General features: G+C 44.3%; 1 protein-coding gene across 1 annotated transcript in view; it reads left to right on the plus strand.

Moving 5' to 3' along the window:
• ROCK1 (Rho associated coiled-coil containing protein kinase 1) overlaps positions 1 to 20473 on the plus strand; it is a 398571-nt gene that overhangs the window by 190119 nt on the left and 187979 nt on the right. Inside the window, exons 11-12 of the mRNA XM_033933927.1 lie at positions 2321 to 2387; positions 12710 to 12798. Coding sequence (XP_033789818.1) covers positions 2321 to 2387; positions 12710 to 12798 — 156 coding nt within the window. The remainder of the gene's footprint in view (positions 1 to 2320; positions 2388 to 12709; positions 12799 to 20473) is intronic.

Below are 20473 nucleotides of genomic sequence, written 5' to 3' on the forward strand. Positions count from 1 at the left end.
CTGGTCTCCTCACGGGCTGCTTGTGGTGTGTCTAACTTGTCCTCTGCCCGCTTCTTGGTTCTTTGATAGCCCTCTGGTTCCGTCTGTTTCCTCCTTGTCGTGCTTTTTTGCTCTAATTGCCTCTCAGGTCCCTGTACTGCATCTTTGGGTTTGTGTCCAAAAAGTGTCCATTTTGTCTCCAGTCCGCAAACGCCATTTCCTGTTTCAGTATCCTTGCTCGATACTGTGGCCCGATGTGTCGATGTCAGATCGACTATCGGCTTTCCCCTCGTTGTCAGTTTAAAGTCATGTCTATGCAGGTCTGGATGTTACGTGCCAGCAACCTCGTCCCAGCCGTGCTCAAATGCAGTCCGTCTCTCCTGTAGAGCTTGTTTTTCCCCATGAAGGTTGACCAGTTTCGTACAAAGAGGAAACCCTCCTCCTCACACCATCGTCTCAGCCATCCATTTGTTGCTTGCAGCTCGGTCTGCCTCCTCGCATCTGCCCTTGGTACTGGCAGGATCTCAGAAAAGGCTATCTTCCCTGTCCTCAGCTTCAGCTTCCTCCCCAGGATCTTAAACTGCTCGGTCAGTGTAGTCATGTTGAAATTCCTTCTGCTGACGTCATTTGTTCCGACGTGGACAATCACTGCTGTTTCCTCCGTCTCAGCTCCCTCCATGATTCTCTCGATTCTGTCGGAGATGTCCTTTGTCCTCGCCCCTGGGAGACATGTCACTAGGCGATCCGCTCTGCCCCCTGCTATGTGACTGTCCACCTCTCTCAGGATTGAGTCTCCCACAACGATAGCAGATTTTCCTTTTCTCAGTTTCCTCCTGGGTCTCAGGTCTGTGTCGATGATTGGGTCCTTCAAACCTTCCTCCTCCTGAATGGTTCCTCCGCAAGGTTCCTCTCCCTCAGCTCCTGGTGGGTCCTGGCGAGTCTTGGTGGCTCCTGGCGGGTCCTGTCCTCCATCCGTTTGTTCCCTTCTGAAGATCGGGTGATCCTGTGTCTCTACCATCCTGCAGGCCTCTTCGATGAATCTCTCGAGCTCTCTGACCTGTTCGTTGATGTGGATTTCTCTGGTGGTGTCCTCAGTTGGTTCAAAATCCCTTGGTTCCTCTATGGAGCGGAGTCCCTCTAGCTCCTGCACTTTGACTCCATTCTCTCATTCACTCAAATCCAAGAAACCACTAAAGCCTGCTGCTGCTTCTTCCTCTATAATGTTACCAAAATCCACCCTATCCTTTCCGAGCTACCAAAACCCTTATCCACACTCTCATCACCTCTTTCTTAGATTACTGCACCTTGCTTCTCTCAGATCTTCCACTCACCAATCTCTCTCCTCTTCAATCTATTCAAAATTCTGCTCCATTTCAGAATACAGTTCAGACTCCTCTTAATGACCTACAAATACAATAACTCTGCATCCCCTCAATATCTCTCCTCATTCATCTCCTCCTGTGCTCCTTTCTCTGAAGTTCCTCTTATCCATACCTTTCTCCTCCACTGCATCTCTAGACTCCGTCCCTTCTATTTTGTTGCACCGTATACCTGAAACAGACTGCATGAGTCATTATATCAGGCTCCATCTCTAGTAATATTCAAATCCAAGCTAAAAGTCCACTTTTTTGAGGCTGATGTCAAATCCTAACACCCACTTACTGTAATATACCTTTGTTCATCCTATCATTTTCTCTGCAAGAAACGCCTCAAACTCTTATCTGTTAAATTAGATTGTAAGCTCTTCGGAACAGAGACTGTCTATTACATGTTAAATGCACAGTACTGCATATGCCTTTCAGCACTATAGAAATGATAAATAGTAATAACAGCAGCAGAAGCTGAGAAAGTGATCATATATGGTGGGGCACAATATCTGGGATCTAAATATGTAGAATACATTTAAGATACAACACCAGATATCTTCTGGTGTTGGCTGGCTCTTGTGGTATGAGTGCAGATATCTGTGCTGTTCATACTGCAAGACTGGCCTCAAAAGGGAGGCTGCAAAGCAAAAGTTCACTCAGGGCACCACTACCTCTTGAGCTTTCTGAGCACATTGTAATTCTGTATGCACCAACGTTTGGCACTATAGTGATAGTTAAAATGGTGTAAGTTAGCAGCCCAATTATATTTTAGAATTAAAAGACTGGTTCCTAATTGTAAATTTAAAGAACAGTCTTTCCATTGTAATGAGCATTCCACAAAGTACTGAATTTGCTCATTATTCAAATACCCAAAGCAATAGGTTTCTTTGGGAAGCATATACAGAATTATTAAAGATAGAGATTGTAAACCAGTTTAAATTGTTGAAATAATTTGAAATTTTCTTATATTGTAGATATGTATCTGGTGCTGCAACAAGTCCCACAGATAACAGAAACATTTCCCAAGTAGATAAAAGCCAGGTATGTTCAGTTGTTTGTATAGAATGTCAGTATATAATTGTAAGCCTGAAACATGAGGATAGTTTACAATACTAGAATGCCACCAAGTACTTCTTTTTTGTAACTGAAACAGATTATGAAAACCTGATGAGATAACCCAATTCTTTGTAATATTTTCACGTTTGTACATTTTTCATATTTTGCTGTCTAATAAATAACATTCATAATGCATTAGTTGGAGTTTGTTTCACTGATCTATCAACAGAGGAGACTGAGAGGGGACATGATCAAAACATTCAAAATACTGAAGGGAATAGACTTAGCAGATAAAGAGAGATTGTTCACCCTCTCCAAGGTAGGGAGAACGAGAGGGCACTCATTAAAGTTGAAAGGGGATAGATTCCGTACAAACATAAGGAAGTTCTTCTTCACCCAGAGAGTGGTAGAAAAGTGGAACGCTCTTCCGGAGTCTGTTATAGGGGAAAACACCTTCCAGGGATTCAAGACAAAGTTGGACAAGTTCCTGCTAAACTGTAACGTACGCAGGTGAGGCTGGACTTGTTTAGAGCACTGGTCTTTGACCTGGGGGCCGCCGCGTGAGCGGACTGCTGGACACGATGGACCACTGGTCTGACCCAGCAGCGGCAATTCTTATGTTCATACAGTACTTTACATTTCAGAGTAAAGTACGTCTATTTAAATAGTGAAAAATAAGAATAAGAAAACAAAATTCTTGATTTCTTTAGTCGTCGCACCATTGATTTAGAGTCTTGGTAAAAGCTCCTTATTGTAGGAATAATAGCCATGAGTTATTTAATATAAGTGTCTACTATATTTGCAGAGCAGAATGATATAGTTTTTACCCAATTTCATTGAGAGGTCTTCTGTGGATGGCAGTCTTCAGGAGATGCAATGGATTTCTTTCTTTCTTTGAGTCTGGGCTTTGAGTGGGCCATTTGAGGACATTTACTGTATTCTTGTTCAGCTACTTTCTTGCAGCTTTGTACTAAAGTTCATTGTCCTGCTGAAGGGTAGATCTTCCCAGTCTCCGGTATGTAAGAAAGGTTTTTATCCAGTATCTTTAGCATTTTTTACCAAACTACAGAAGCTTCCCTGTCCCTCCTGGTGCAGAGAATCCTCGTAATATAATGCTGACATCATGTACCTTAGTACAAGGATTATGTTGGTAGTGTGATGTCCTGTGATTTTATACCACTGCAGCCATTCGGAGATCGGCGCAGGCCCAGGCTTGAGCATGGAAGGCTTGCTCCTGATCTCTGTGCTTCTGGCCTGTGGCGCCACTGGCCGGGAAATACGCTGGACTACCAGGTACGATGGCAGCGGGCAAGCAGGCGGGTTTTAAAGATGCAGCGGTGGCGATTTTTTTTTTTTTTAAATGCAGCGGCCGGCCTTGGGGGGGGAGTTAACAATAAGCGGCGGCAGCAGGAGGGTTTAAAAGTGAGGCGGCAGCAGCGGGCTTAACAAATTTGTATCTTCGCTTCATAAGACGCACTTACTTTTCCACACCTTTTTGGAGATGGAAAAAGTGCATTTTATGGAGCGAAAAATACTTTGAATATTCCTACAATGAACCAGAGTTGAACTTGTCAGAGAAGAGCGACCAAGATGGTAAAGGAGATGAAACTCCTCTCGTATGAGGAAAGACCAAAATGGTTAGGGCTCTTCAGCTTGGAAAAGCAACGGCTGAGGAGAGATATGATTGAAGTCTACAAAATCCTGAGTGGAGTAGAATGGGTACAAGTGAATCAATTTTGCACTCTGTCAAAAATTACAAAGACTAGTGGGACACTCAATGAAGTTACAGGGAAATACTTTTAAAACCAATCGATTCGGCTTGTCTTGAGATCGGGGAAGGCAGAAGTCGGGCTGAGGAGTGAGGCGGAAGGGAGGAAAGAGGAGACACGTGCTGAGGAGGCAGAAGGGAAGGAACAAGAGAGGAGGCAGAGGGTGAGGGGCTGCGGCAAGAGGTAGCTCCACCCACCCCCTGATGTCACTCGCAGCGGACCTGGAGCTCCCCATTAAAAGGGGAGGGGCTAACGGCTCGCGGATCCAGCTGATTCAGCTTGTCTCGAGATCGGGGAAGGCAGAAGTCAGGCTGAGGAGTAAGGCGGAAGGGAGGAAAGAGGAGACAAGTGCTGAGGAGGCAGAAGGGAAGGAACAGGAGAGGAGGCAGAGGGTGAGGGGTTGTGGCGAGAGGTAGCTCCGCCCACCCCCCTGACATCACCCGCAGGGACCCGGAGCTCTCCCTTAAAAGGGGAGGGGGCTAACGGCGCTTAGCCGTTAGCCGCGTGTCCAAGGCAAGCGTTAAAGCCGCTCGCCTTAACGAGAGCGCCTTTGCGAAGGGCCTTGAGAAGGGACGAGCCACCACTAAAGAAGAGCAGAGGGAGACCACAGCAGACGCAGAGGACATTCAGCCAGGCGGATCAAGCAGGTACAGAGACACACAACTAGGCAGACACAGGGGGCACAGAGGACAAAGCAGGCACAAAGGACACACAACCAGATGGACACTGAGGACATAACCAGGTGAACACAGAAGGCACAGTAGACATCCACAGCAGACACAGAAGACATCCACAGGAGACCGGCAAGCGGGCAGTAACAGAGATAGCAGACAGAAGCAGGATGTTGAGCTACCCAGTTATCTGCACCGTCTGCCATATGTATGACTACCTCCCTTCTGGGAGGCGGTCTTAGATATGCGCTCGATGTGGAGAACTGGAAAGCCTGAAGAAGCGAGTCAGACTCCTGGAGAGCAGAATACTGGAACTGGAGGCACTTCATGCAGTGGAGGAGGAAGACAGAGATGCAGAGATGATCAAGACAGAGCACACCATCGAGGAAAAAGTCCGGGACCTGGAGAACTTCATAGAAAAGGCATACAGGGAGGCAGTGGAACTGCTAGGATACACCTACAGAGATTGTGGACCAGCAGACGGACAGCCACCAGGAGGAAATGGGGGATACAGCAGCAGGATCTAGAAACAGCAGAGGGAACCCACAAGAAGACGAACGCCAGGATGAGAGGAAATGGATAGGAACAAAGGACACGGATCTACGGCTGGAGAGATGGACATACACCAAGGACACGGACCTGTGACTGGAGAATCAAGAGAAGATAGAGAGGACAGCAATTGTCGTGGGGGACTCTATCATCAGGAAAGTTGACAGCCACATAGCGGGAGGAAGACTGGATCAACTGGTGACCTGTCTGAAGACATAGTGAACCGCATCGATAGGATTGTTGATAGTGTGGAAGAAGAAGACACGGCAGTGGTGATCCATGTGGGGATGAACAACGTGAGCAACAGGAACTACAACAGAGAAGTACTGAAAGACCAGTTCCGAATGCTAAGAGAGAAGCTGAAGACCAGAACACAGATGATAGCATTCTCGGAGATCCTGCCGGTACCCAGGGCAGATGAGAAGAGACAGATGGAGCTGCAATCAGTCATCGCATGGATGCGGCACTGGTGTGAGGAAGAAGGATTTCACTTTGTGCGCAACTGGACAACGTTCTGGGGGAAGAGCAAGATATTCAGGAAAGACTGACTCCACCTCAGCAGAGACGGAACGAGGCTACTTGCGAGCAACATCAAGAGAGAAGTTGAGAAGTTTTTAAACTAGGAAGAAGGGGAAAGCCGACAGTCAACCGAGAGAGAGAGTCTATGGTTCGGGAACTAGTATACCCGGAGGATACCATGCAGGAAGATGGAGGGAAAATCTCACCAGATCGCAGACAGGACAGACCGAAAGAGACACAAGAGGGGAAGGACACGCAAGAAGGGAACAGGCTGCTCTTTGCAAGGAGCTTTAGAAATAAGATGGGTGAACTAGAAGCTGTGGCACAAAAGGATGACGTCGACATCATCGGCATCACGGAAACATGGTGGACTGATGAAAATGTTTGGGACACGGTGCTACCAGGATACAAACTATACCGCAGAGACAAAGTGGCTCAGAAAGGAGGAGGCATTACCATATACATCAAAGAGGGAATTGAATCTACTGAAGAGAACATGCTACAACGGACAGATAAGTTAGTCTTTATGGATCAAAATTCTAGGAACAAATGGACCAGAAACAAGGATAGGCATCTACTACCGACTCCCAGAGCAGTCCGAAGAAATTGATGAAGAAATGACGGATGAGATTAAACGCAACTGCAAGGGAGGCAACGCAGTTATCATGGGCGACTTCAACTATCCGGGGATAGAATGGAACCTAGTCACCTCTGGCTGTGCTAGAGAGACCAAGTTCCTGGAAACTGTAGGCGATTACTTCCTGGAACAACTTGTCAAGGAAAACACAAGAAGAAACGCAATTCTGGACTTAGTTCTAAATGGGCTGTGAGGACCAGCACAGGATGTGGAAGTAGAAGGGATGCTGGGAAACAGCGATCACAATATGATACGCTTCAACCTGGAAATAGGGGCGAAACGTTGGTCCAGAACGACAGCCATGGCCCTAAACTTCCGAAAAGGAAACTACGAAGGGATGAGACGCATGGTGAGGAAGAAAATTAAGAAGAGGATAAACACTATAAGAATGCTGGAGCAAGCTTGGTCTCTTTTTAAGGATACGGTCACCGGGACGCAAAATCTATATATACCACATATGAACAAGGGATCAAAGAGGAAAAAGAGTAAAGAAATGGCAGGGCTCACTGTAGAGATTAAGGAAGCGATCAAACACAACAAAACCTCATTTAAAGAATGGAAAAGATCAAAAACGGATGAAAACTGGAATAAGCACAAACAACATCAACGCAGGTGCCATAAGGCGGTAAAAGTGGCAAAAAGAGACACTAAGGAAAAAAATAGCCAAGGAGGCGAAAAAGTTCAAGCCGTTCTTTCAAATATATTAAAGGAAAACGACCCGCGAAGGAAGCGGTGGGACCGTTGGATGACCAAGGAATAAAGAGAGCGCTAAAGGAGGACAAAGAAATCGCTGATAGACTGAACACATTTTTTGCATCTGTATTTACCAAAGAGGATATACACAGCATACTGGAACCCATCAGGCTATATGCTGGAAGTGAAAACGGGAAACTGACAGGGTTGACGGTCAGTCTAGAAGAGGTATGCAGGCAGATTGATAGGCTTAAGAGCGATAAATCCCCAGGACCAGATGGCATCCATCTGAGGGTCATCAAGGAACTGAAAGGGACCATAGCTGAACTGCTTCAACTAATAGCCAATCTGTCGATCAAAATGGGAAAGATTCCGGAGGACTGGAAGGTGGCAAATGTTACGCCGATCTTAAAAAAGGTTTGAGGGGAGATCAGGGAAACTACAGACTGGTGAGTCTGACCTCGGTACCGAGAAAGATGGTAGAGGTGCTGATAAAGGACCCCATCATTGATCACCTTGACAGACACAGTCTGAGAACCAGCCAGCACGGTTTCAGCAAAGGCAGATCTTGTTTGACAAACTTGCTGCACTTCTTCGAGGGAGTAAACAGGCAGATAGACAAGGGCGACCCGGTCGACATTGTATATCTGGACTTTCAGAAGGCGTTTGACAAGGTTCCGCATGAACGACTACTTCGGAAAATTGCGAGCCATGGAATCAAGGATGGATGGATCACAATGGATTAAAAACTGGCTGGAGCATAGGAAACAGAGAGTGGGGGTAAATGGGGAATACTCGGACTGGAAGAGTGTCACTAGAGGGGTGCCGCAGGGCTCGGTGCTTGGACCCGTACTCTTCAACATCTTTATAAACGATCTGGACATAGGTACGACGAGTGAGGTGATTAAATTTGTGGACCATACGAAGTTATTCAGAGTAGTGAAGAAGCAGGGGGATTGCAAAGATCTACAACATGACATATTCAGGCTCAAGGATTGGGCATCGAGATGGCAGATGAAGTTCAACATGGATAAGTATAAAGTGATGCATGTCAGTAACAAAAATCTCAAGCACGAGTATAGGATGTCTGGGGCAGTACTTGGAGAGACCTCCCAGAAAAGGGACTTGGGAGTTTTGATCGACAAGTCGATGAAGCCGTCTATACAATGTGCGGCAGCGGAGAAAAGGGCGAACAGAATGCTTGGAATGATAAAGAAGGAGATCACAAACAGATCGGAGAAAGTTATCATGCCGCTGTACCTGGCCATGGTGCGCCCTCACCTGGAGTACTGCATACAGCACTGGTCGCTGTACATGAAGAAGGATATGGTTCTACTCGAAAGGGTCCAGAGAAGAGCGATTAAGATGGTTATGGGGTTGGAGGAGCTGCCGTAGAGTGACAGATTAGAGAAACTGGGCCTATTCTCCCTCGAACAGAGGAGATTGAGAGGGGACATGATCAAAACATTCAAGGTACTGAACGGGATAGACTTAGTAGATAAGGACAGGTTGTTCACCCTCTCCAGGGTAGGGAGAATGAGAGGGCACTCTTTAAAGTTGAAAGGGGATAGATTCCATACAAACGTAAGGAAGTTCTTCTTCACCCAGAGAGTGGTGGAAAATTGGAACGCTCTTCCGGAGGCTGTCATAGGGGAAAACACCTTCCAGGGATTCAAGACAAAGTTAGACAAGTTCCTACTGAACAAGGACGTACGCTGGTAGGGCTAGTCTCAGTTAGGGTACTGGTCTTTGACCAAAATGGCTGCCGCGTGAGCGGACTGCTGTGCATGATGGACCACTGGTCTGACCCAGCAGCGGCATTTCTTATGTTCTTATGTCACAAAATCTTCTCATCATACCGTCTTTAAAATTAATCAACACGTTACGTTCCAATAATTTTGCTGTCACTGCCCCTACTCTCTCAAATTCACTGCCCAATCATTTGGGCAGTGAATCCGAAATAAAACAATTCAAATCAAAACAAAAAAAAATTTGTTCCAGGATGCCTTTGGAAAATAACTGTCCTCTTAAGGACAAAGCAAACAAATTTTATCACTTTTTAATAATAATAATAATAATAACTTTATTCTTGTATACCGCAATACCATGGAAGTTCAATGCGGTTAACAAAAGAAGAAACTGTACATTTACAGCGATGTTACATACATGGCAATGAAAGGCATATAATATAAAAGCGTAACAAAGACAGGACATTTAGATAAAACAGAGATTGAATATGAGAGGCCATAAAGTGGCTTGGCAAGGTAGACAAGTCAGAGAGTTTGGAGACCCTAACTTATTGTTTTTTCCTTTTTTGTTTTGCTTTTTCTTTCACGATTATAGTTCTTCCCCTTCTTTCCTATTGTTTGAAGTAAGTCCATGTCTTATTATGTGTTTTACTAAGCCACTTTGGTTTTGTCTAGTATCCCTGAATTTTAATCTGTTTTATTTAAATTTTATATTGTACACTACTTAGAAACCTGATTAAGTGGCTTAAAATTTTTTTTAATAAACTTGAAACTAGGAGGAAAATATTTTTCACTCAGTGAATAGTTAAGCTCTGGAACGCGTTGCCAGAGAATATGGTAAGAGCGGATCGTGTAGCTGGTTTTAAGAAAGGTTTGGACAAGTTCCTGGAGGAAAAGTCCATAGTCTGTTATTAAGAAAGACATGGGAAAGCCACTGCTTGCCCTGGATCGGTAGCATGGAATATTGCTACTCCTTGGGTTTTAGCCAGGTACTAGTGACCTGGTTTGGCCACCGTGAGAACAGGCTACTGGACTTGATGGACCATTGGTTTGACCCAGTAAAGCTATTCTTATGTTCTATCCTCCTTAATTGCCTCCTAAGTAACAACAATCCCTCATGGAACCATTTGTATGCATCTTCTCAAGCATGCTTTATTCTCTCGCTGGGCTCCACACAAGGATGCTTTACAGACCTGTCTTCCCTGGAGGCTCAGGCTAGTATAGCTTGGTGGCTTCTCTTGCAATCACTCTTCAAGGGCGTTCTGCTGTGGATTGCATCTGGTATCATGGTGATGCCAGATGCCAGCCTTTGGGGCTGGGGAGCCCACTGCAATCATTGTCCAATCCAGGGGTGTTGGACGCCCTCTCAGTTAATATAGTCAATCAACCAGTTGGAACTGAGAGCCATTTGGCTGGCTCTGATGCGATTGCAGAAGACTCCAGAGGGCTAAGCAGTCAGTGTCTTCTCCGACAATGTGACATCAGTAACCTATATCATTTGCCAGGGGGGAAAAAGAGCACCCCTTTGGCTCAAGAAGCCTGCGTTCTTTTTCTGTGGGTGGAACGCCACTTCCAGGCACTATCAGCAGCACATGTGGCGAGAGTCAATAATGTTTAAACTGACTTCCTCAGCAGATAGACTTTGGATCTGGGTGAGTGGGCCCTGTCCCCAGCAGTGTTCAGAACCATAGTGAGGCACTGGTTTCGGCCTCGCTTCGATCTCATTGTCACGACAAAAAACAGGAAAGCGGATAATTTCTTCAGTCGAAGATCCGAGTCTGAAATCGTGTAGCCATGGCCTCAGGAGCTTCTGTATATCTTTCCTCCCTGGCCCATGATAGGCCAGGTCATTTGGTGGATCATGGTCCATCCGGGCTGCATCATTCTGGTGGGTCCAGATAGGCCTTGCAGACCATAGTATGCAGATCTGATGCATCTTCGTAAGGGTCATGGCCTTAGGCTGAGCACCCATCCAGACCTGCATAAGCAGGGTCCAGTCTGCATGGAGGAACCAGGACACTTTGCTCTTACAGCATGGATCTTAGTGCGGAGCCTTAGAACACAAAGGCTATTCTGATGTGGTTATTGACACACTTCTAAAGTCTAAGAAGTTGTCTACATTTTCTGCTTACACTATGGCGTAGAAGGCTTTCCAACACTGGTGTGCTCAGGACCAGGTGGACCCTTATTTGGCTCCAATCTCAATGATTCTCACCTTTCTTCAGACTGGCTTTGATAAAGACCTCACTGAAGTATCTCTTCGGGTCCAGGTAGCCAGGCTAACTTGTTTTAGAGCCTTTTTGGCGTCTCATCCTGATGTTGCCAGATTTCTAAAGGGGGCTCTTCACATCAGACTGCCGGTTAAGCCTTCGTTCCCTTCCTGGGGTCTCAACCTGGTGCTGCCTAGTCTCGCCAAGGCTCCCTATGAGCCCCTTCAGGATGCTTCTCTCTTGGACTTGATGTTCAAGACCGTGTTTATGGATGCTGTTACTTCAGCGCGGCGTGTCTCGTAATTCCTTGCTCTTTCTTGCAAGGAACTGTTACTCCGCATCTTGGAGACTGGAATTTCCCTACATACGGTTCCTTCCTGCCTGCTGAAGGTGATTTTGGCTTTCCATGTTAATCAAGAAGTGCGTTTGCCTGTTTTTCAGCCTACTGGTTCCAGGACACAAGATTGCCTTTTGAAGAAACTTGATGTACGCAGAGTGCTTCTTCGTTACCTGGAGTTCACTAACAAATTTTGTTTATCTGACCATCTATTTGTGCTGACTCATTCTGTTAAGCGGGGAACACCCACTTCTAAAGCCACAATTTCCAGATGTATCCATAGGACCATTTCATCAGCCTGTATTCTTTCTTGGACACAGTCTTCCAATTCCGTCAAGGCACATTCTACCAGGAGTGTGGCTTCGTGAGCCGAAGCTTGAGCTGTCTTCCCTGAAGCGATCTGCAGGGCAGCAATGTGGTCCTCTCTACACATGTTTGCCAAGTTTTACAGAGTGGATGTGGTGGCAAGACAGGACTCTGCTTTTGGGTCCTCAGTCTTATGGGCAGCACTAGCTTTTTGGGTACTTTTTTTGTATGTCCTATCTGTCTAGAATGTCTCACTTATTGCACTTGTAAAAGAGATTATGTATTTACCTTGGTATGCTCTTTTCCAATAGATAGGTGAGATATTCTAGACTCATGCCCTGTCCTTCCTGCGCCTGCCTACTGTCTCAATCTGTTTATGCTTCCCCAAGTTGTTTCTTGGAAGCCTGTCAGCTCTTGGGGGCTGGGAAGAATACTGTATATATGTTACTTTTTTTTCTGCAGGAGCACTTTCTGAGCTCCTTTGTGGTCTTTGTTGGCTGTTTGCAGTTAATGTTACTTCTTGAGCAGAACAGTTGTTGCTGAACTTGATTGTCGTACACGTCTCTATTTCACATTTATTTCGTGGCTCTTGATGCTTGGATAATAACTGTAGGTAGAGCTAAGGAGTCCAGTGAAGTACAGTAGAAGCAAGAGAAAAAATCCAGAGTGGATTCCTTCTGCAGATGACATGTGGCCATGGGAACACAACCCATCTGTCTAGAATGTCTCACCTATCTACTAGAAAAGAGAACATAATCTCTTTTTAGTCAAGCACTAATTCTAAGACAAATTATGGAATGTAAGAAAATTATGCATTTTTATGTATGATAAAGAATTGTAAATATGTGATGTACTTTTCTATTTTTAGATAGAAAAGTTGCAGAAAACAGTTTATCAACTTGAAGAACAGCTACATAGTGAAATGGAATTGAAGGATGAAATGGAACAAAAATACAGGTAAATTTGTGAAAGTAACAAGTCTGCTATCATGAATTCTATAATCTCTCTGTAACTAAATACATGTAATTAGCAAGATGGCTCATCCTAAAATATTTTTATAATATGCATCACTAGAAACACCTCATTCCAAACAATATATCCACGTTTAGCTGGGCGTGGGAGAGCACTCCGCCCCTCACCGATGCTCCAGCCGCTGAGCCAGTTGGAGGGCTCAGTGGGGAACCTTGCTTTTAAAAGTTCCCCTTTCCTTTGGCTCTGATAAAACCAAACTGTCAGATAATACAGTTGTGAACTATATCAATGTTATCTCAAACCCCACCACCACCACCACAGCCACCCCCTCCCCCGTCCCATCAAGCAAAGAAAAACTCTTGAGTGCCCGATATGAAACTATAAATATTAACTATGGAGGAATCTCATTTGGTTTCCCCCACCGATCCTTCCAACTAAAACCTTCGCTTTCCAAGTTAAATACTTATCCCATACCTTATGATAAGTTCATAGAGTCTGATGCCTAATGACCATCAATTTAGATTTAAAATGTAGGTAGTCTAGTTTAGAGCGAACTGTCTGTAAGGATGGCATCATCCTGCCTTTCTAATTGGCAGCCAGGATTTGAGACATTATAGAGTGCATTACAGTAGTCCAGGCTTTGTGTTATCACATTTTTTCTCTGTGTAATTCTCTCTTAGAGAATGATGTAATAATGGGCCATGCATTAAAATGTGCGGTTAGTAGAGAATGACACGGGAAAGAAATTTGTCCTCATCCCATCCCTGTGAGCTCAGTCCCTGTCCCTTCCCTATCCCTGCAAACTGTCCGATCCCATCCGCACAAGCCTCGAATAGTTATGATTTTATATTGAATTAATTTTATTAAAATATAAAAAGAAACAATATTCTGTACAATTGTTATTTTATAAACATAAATAATACAGAGCAAGTATCACCAAAACCTGTGTCTCCCCTCCCCATCACAAATATCCCTTCCACTTTCGAGATAACTGAATAAGCCAGATTACTATAGAATGCTACACAGAAAAGTCATGCTAACAGAATACCGCACTCACACATGACAGGAATAGTTTAGAGTAGTGCAACTAGGGCAACTGACCCCTGGTCAGAGAAAGCCTTAAGCCATCTGGAAATTAAAGAAGCACGGCCTGGACTTTGCTATCCCGTTATGTCTAACACCAGCTCTAGCAGGATATATGTTTCAAATCTGATATGTTCTAATCACAAAATAGAAGATAAAATTTTTTTTCTACCTTTTGTTATCTTGCCATTTTATTCTTCAAATCATGTTGGTCTCAGGCGCTGGTCTCTTGTTTTCTTTTGTCTTCTCTTAATTCACTTGCCAGGGTCTCCTGACCATTTGACATTTCTTCTTTCTCCATGCTCACCATCCATCTTCTATCTCTGTGTATGAATTGTTCCCCATGTTCAGCATCTCCCTTCTCTATGTCTCCTATACTTCCCTTTCTAGTATTTCCCCTGTGCCCATATCCCCTGCCTTCATCTCACCATTCTGTGATCCCCTCCCCCTGTGTACAGTATCACTCCTCTATATCCCTATCCACCCCACTGTCCAGCATCGTTATGTGTTCTTATTCTCCCCCATGTTTTGCCATCTTTTCTTTCTGTCCATATACCCTCCTATGTCTAGCATTACTCTTCTGTGTCCATATACCACCCCCATACAGCATTCCCCTTTTTGTCCCATCCATGCCTACCATCTCCCATCTTTTTGTATAGCTCCCTTTTTGTATATCTTTTTGTATAGTGTCCAGATTCTCCCCTCCCTTACTCCTTTACATTAATGTGTGTCTCACACACTTTCCTCCCTCCTTCCACTATGTTCAATATTTCACTTACTCTTCCTTCATCACCTTCTCTCTTTCCCTTCCCTTCTTTCTCTTCCTCCCTGCAGGTCCTGCACCTCTATCCCTTCCTATGGATTCAACACTTCTATCCCCTCACTTCAGCACCCAGATGTGGGTCTGGCACTTCTCTATTCCATTCTCTCCAGCTCCACTCCATCCACCACATGAGCCCAGCACCTTTTTCCCTTCTCCCAAATTCCCAGTCGATTTCCAGCAACTATCTCCCTTTCCTTCATCTCCAGCCAGTCCAGCATCCCAACTCACCCCTTCCCCCCTTCACGGGTGCAACAGCAGCCCCCCTCCCTTTCGCAGATCCAACATCCCCTTCCCTTGCTCCAGATTGCGGATCAAAAACGGCAAAAACGCCCCAAAAACCTGGTACTCCCCTGATTCATCCCCTTTGCGCCTCCGGGGCAGACCTACCAGCCTCTTAGAAGCTTTGTGGACAAAGAGGCAGGCAACATTGCACACAGAGCTGCTCTGAGACCTCCTTCCGGAAGGAAGGACTTGGCTGGAAGAAGGTCCTGGAGCAGTTCTGTGTAAGATGTTGCCTTTTCATGCGTGAAGCTTCTAAGAGGCTGGTAGCCCGTCCCAGGAGGCGCAAAGGGGCTGACCCAGAGGAGTCATGGGTTTGGGTTTTTTGCCTGTTTGACCTGTGATCGGGAGCGAGGGTGGGGAGCTTTTGGAATTGCGGGGAGGGGGTGGCTACTGGCCAGGAGGGGTGGGAAGGGAGGCAATTCACAGCAGATCCTTCACTGATTAGACAAGGCCATTTACTGCTCTGCGGTGTGATGCAAAGCCTTGTTCCCGTACCTGTAGCAAATGACTGATTTGTTTTTTCCCCCGTTCCTGCAGGCTAGCCATGGGAAACAGTCCCTGTGTCCCTGTGCAGTCCCTGTGTCCCTGAGCAGTCCCTGAGCTTTATTACATTGTGTCCAAAGCGATCTAATTCCTTTCCTGCCCCACCCCCAACTCCTCTGGTCGAGAATATCCCTGTTGCCAGCACCTGGTGCATACCCCCAGAGCATTGGGCAGTAAGAGCCAATCTATGGATTGGGGCCACTGGCACTTGAGCCACAAGAGTTCCTTCTCTTCGACCACAACAAATTTTCAGAAGGATCAGCCTTTTTGAGGAGTGAGGAAGACCAAGGATGATGACCCCTCGTCCTGTAGCTTTTCTTCTGCCAAAGGTGCACAATTAGGAGTAGTGGGGCCTTTCCCAGGATGTGCAGATGGGCGGCTGTTTTGCCTGTTGATCTGAGAGCAAGCCCTAGTGACTTCCAGCCACTGGTTTCTGGAGGTGGTGTGTTGCAAGTATGCTCTGAAGCTACAAATGGTGGGCAGTCAAGGACATGTTGCAGCATTTAATCTGCCTCTGGGTGGTTAAGCCCATGCTGTAAGCCAAACAAGATAGGGGTCACTATTCTATTTCATTGTACATAGGAAGAACAATTTGTTCAGCCTCATATTAAATCTCAAGGGAGTCCGTTCCTCCTTCTGGGTTCTGCATGGAGGCATTACGTTTGGTGATAGCCTTGAAAAGGCACAAAGAATTACTTTCTTCTCTTGATCGCTGAGACATCGTCGCATCAGAGAGCCTCACAGATGATTTCTGTGGTTCTGTGTGCTCCAACATCATTTTCAGTTCAGAACTCTCCTGTTTGGGCTGGCAACAACCTCTTGGACCTCTCCTCAAAGAGGATATTTGGGACTTTCTTACCTGTATAATTGACTAATCCAAGCAAACTCTGACATGGGCAGCTATGGCTCAAGTGGTTCAGCTCTTGGAAAGCTTTGATTGGATGTTAAATACCCCTAAGAGTCACTTGATTTCAGTTCAGGTCCTGGAGTACATGAGCATTCGCTTCAGTATGGGATGTGTAATGGGATTCATAGTCTTAAGCGCGCGAGACAAACGCACGACAAATGCGCGCCAACAATTCAGCAGAAGACTTCAGCGCACCACAGGAAAACCTTCTTTTAAAGGGCTCTGACGGGGGGTGTTGGTGGGGAACCCCCCCACTTTACTTAATAGGGATCACGCTGGTTTTGGGGGGTTGTAACCCACATTATACTGGAAACTTAACTTTTTCTCTATTTTTAGGGAAAAAGTTAAGTTTTCAGTATCATGTGGGGGGTTACACCCCCCACTCCTCCAACACAACAGCACGAGGCAGCATGATCCCTATTAAGTAGAGTGGGGGGTTCCCCCCACACACACCCTGTCGGAGCCCTTAAAAGAAGGTTTTCCTGCAGTGCTCTGAAATCTTGCTCTGAATTGTCTGCGCGCGTTTGTCTCGCGCACTTTTGTCCCGTCACCGTGTAATGGTTTTCTTTATTCAGGAGCTAGATCTGTCTCATTGGACACTTTTTTTCCTGTCAGGCTTCAAGAACCTGAAATTATTTTCAACTGTTATGGACCATAGGTAGTATGTTGACAAAGGGATGCATATGAGGTATTTACAACAGGAACTTCTGTTTTGCTTGTCTCCCAAGTTTCAGCAGTTCATGGTGAAGTTGGCTCCTCCTGCTTCCCTCAAAGACCCAATGGTTTGATGGAATTAGCTTATTCACCTGTTACAGGGGGATGTCACTAGATCCCCTAGAGTGGGATAATGGACACAATGGATGCTGAGGGTTCACTGTCTTGGTTGCATAGTCCAGGGGTGCTGGTCAGCACTCGAGATAAGACCAATAAACCAGTTGGAGACATGGGCCATTCAGTTAGAAACCATAGAAACATGACAGTAGATAAAGGTTCGGCAAGCTATAAAATGATACTAATAAATAGACAAAAAAAAAAGGAGGTAACATAGTTATAGTACACAAAATATTCCTGGAAATAAAGTGACTCCTTATGTGACCCAAACATGTAGAGATCCTACTCTGCCAACTAAAATACCATATATACTTGAATATAAGTCGATCCGAATATAAGTGGAGACCCCCATTTTTCCACCCAAAAAGGAGGAAAAATGGTTGACTCGAATATAAGATGGGGGCTTAATATGCTCTGCCAGGATCTTTCATGCACAACAGCATGCCTGACCCATGAAAAAGTCCACACATTGGATAAGGTCACAGGAAACATACCTAACGTTCTATCGTTCATCGAATGGACACCTTCAATCTGGACAGATCACTACCTATCCAATTTCACTCTAAACTGCAGACCTTCCTTATTAAAACTTAGTCCAAAAGGAGTGACAACCAAAATGAGGTAAGATTGGTGCCCAGATGTTTTGGGGAAAAAAATAAAAACAGCACTACAAAAAACAAATCAAAATCCTGACCTAAATTATATAGAATGGCTAAAATCCATTGAGACCACATTAAACTTCATAGCATTTAGAAATGAGAAAATTTCTGGTTCACCTCAGAACTGAATAAAGTGAAAAAAGAATATCAAAAACTAGAATGGACCTGGAGAAAATCAGGGATCAATGGCTTAAAGATAAATGGAATCTACTCGCAACATAACTCATATCAAACAGCACAAACGCAAACATTACTCCAAAATGATAGGAACAAATAAATTGAATCAAAGGAAATTTTTCTGATTACTGATGAAGCTAACCAACCTCTCTTCTACAAACTCGGTGAACATGAATTCCCCCACGCCCAGCACACAAGTCCAGTATTTTTGAACTAAAATTGAAACAATATTCTAAATATTCTAACAATGATAGACAACAATACAGATACTCAATCAAAAGATGCCACTTCAGAGAGCAACCTAGTCAGCATTCCAACAGACGGAGTATGGATAAATTTCAACACAGTCACAATAAAGAATTAAGACCTCGTGTAAATAGATTATCCAGAATAGGCTACAAACTAAATCTATGCCCACTATATCTTTACTATGATATGCCAGAAGTACTTAAATGACTAACTCTCATGATGAATTCAGGCACAAGGATGATTTTCTGAAGCATTTGAAGAAATCCTACTCTCCCCATCCCAAAAGGATAGATTCAGACCCATCTCAAGTGGCCAGTTATAGATCAATCGCCAGTATACCTTTCAAAAATAAACTGATTGAATTTCTATTTGCAACTCAACTAAAAGATTGAATTACACATAGGAACCTGCCTAATAGATCTAGTTTCCAGAGCAAAAATGGCTCTGAGTAAAGGTAAACAAATGATACTAGCACAATTCAACATCTCAGCAGCATTCGACACTGTATGCATATTAGGAGTCTAATAGGGGCTGCCAACAAGGCCTGGCTAACCAGGACACTGAAATACAGACTTTATATTATGGTAGCACCCTGAATTATAAAATCTCTTTATCTGTATTACCAAAAATCCAAATCCAACTCCCCTGTGCAAATAGACCAGGCCTGGTGTTAGCAAAATAGAGAATTAATTTATCTTGCAAATGACAAATAAAAAGTTTTTCTTTGCTACTGAGTTCTTAGTTAATTTAATGACGCTGATTTCAGATCACGATTTCAGATGACGATTACAGAAAAAAGATATCTTGGTGTCCTGCCTTAAAAGATTCCATTGTTTCAGCTTCGAACCCAAAAATTCTGCTTTCTCCTTTGACAGTGACAAGTCTCTAACCAGATCATTAAGATCTTCTTGAGTTAGCAAGTGAGGTTGTTTTTCATCCACTTCAGGTTCATACAACTCCTCCACAGCAGCAGAGGCACATTCTTCATCTGAACTTTCGGCACATTGTGCTGCAGATGTGGAAGGAAGAATTGGAACTGGATTCTCCAAGTCATGAAGGAACGGGTTTAATTGCTCACGGGCAATCAGGATACACAATTTTTGATTTATTCCTCTTTGTGAATCCAGCAATTTTTGTCATTCAAAAATAACAGTTTAAGTGATGATTTGTTGGTTCACGCCACACCATGGGTACAGTGAAAGGCATCGTCTTTCATTTCCCATTCAGCCACTGTGTTAATCCAGAATAGCAGACAGTGCAGCACACATGAGGTGCCCACACTTTATCTTGGTCGCCAACTTTACAGCCAAAATAATGCTTGTATGCACTTTGAAGTCTGCTGAACAGATTCTTTTGTGCAGTAGATTGTCCGCAGACATAACAGAAATTATCAGGATGGTTAACACAACCTTGTCTCTTCATAATAATTATAATATCTTAGTCAAAAACAAAATATAAAAATTCACATCTAGAAAAAGCAACACAATCACTTTTTAGTATAAACTTTCAAATTACTGGTATATATGATCGATGAGCTGTCCTAAAATGCAATATTGTGTTACAGAAATAGTAAAATACCGACGCTTCATGGTAGCGTTATGACGAAAATGTTATAAACACAAATTGATGAATAACTTATAAACAGGATATGATAGACGAAAACTGTTTTCAGATTTAGAGTCAGCATGTGGCCCTTGTTAAGTTACAGGTGACAGAACTCCAGTAGCAAAATGCTCGTTGACCAGTCTAATAATTAGGTATGAGACAATCTGGTACTTAGACAGACTAGAATGCATAAAGAATACAGTTACCTACTACTATTTTGAATTATTTGGAAAGCAAACACACGTTTTTCCTACAGGCTTAATAATCCTGCATACTTTTCACATATACAGAAAAGCTGTTACGGCCTGTACACATAGGAAAGATCTTTCTCAGACAAGAGGTCAGAACAAAAGGTATGGAAAGCATATCTTCCTAGATGGGAACCAAGTCCAAAAGACTATAAAAATGAACTCCAAAGAGGGCTCATGTTTCCGGGCCATCACCCTATAAGAAGGGACTACCTGCAAATTTGAACCACATGATCACAATGTGAACATAACA

This window comes from Geotrypetes seraphini, chromosome 2, assembly GCF_902459505.1.
Source record: "Geotrypetes seraphini chromosome 2, aGeoSer1.1, whole genome shotgun sequence".
Lineage (NCBI taxonomy): Eukaryota > Metazoa > Chordata > Amphibia > Gymnophiona > Dermophiidae > Geotrypetes > Geotrypetes seraphini.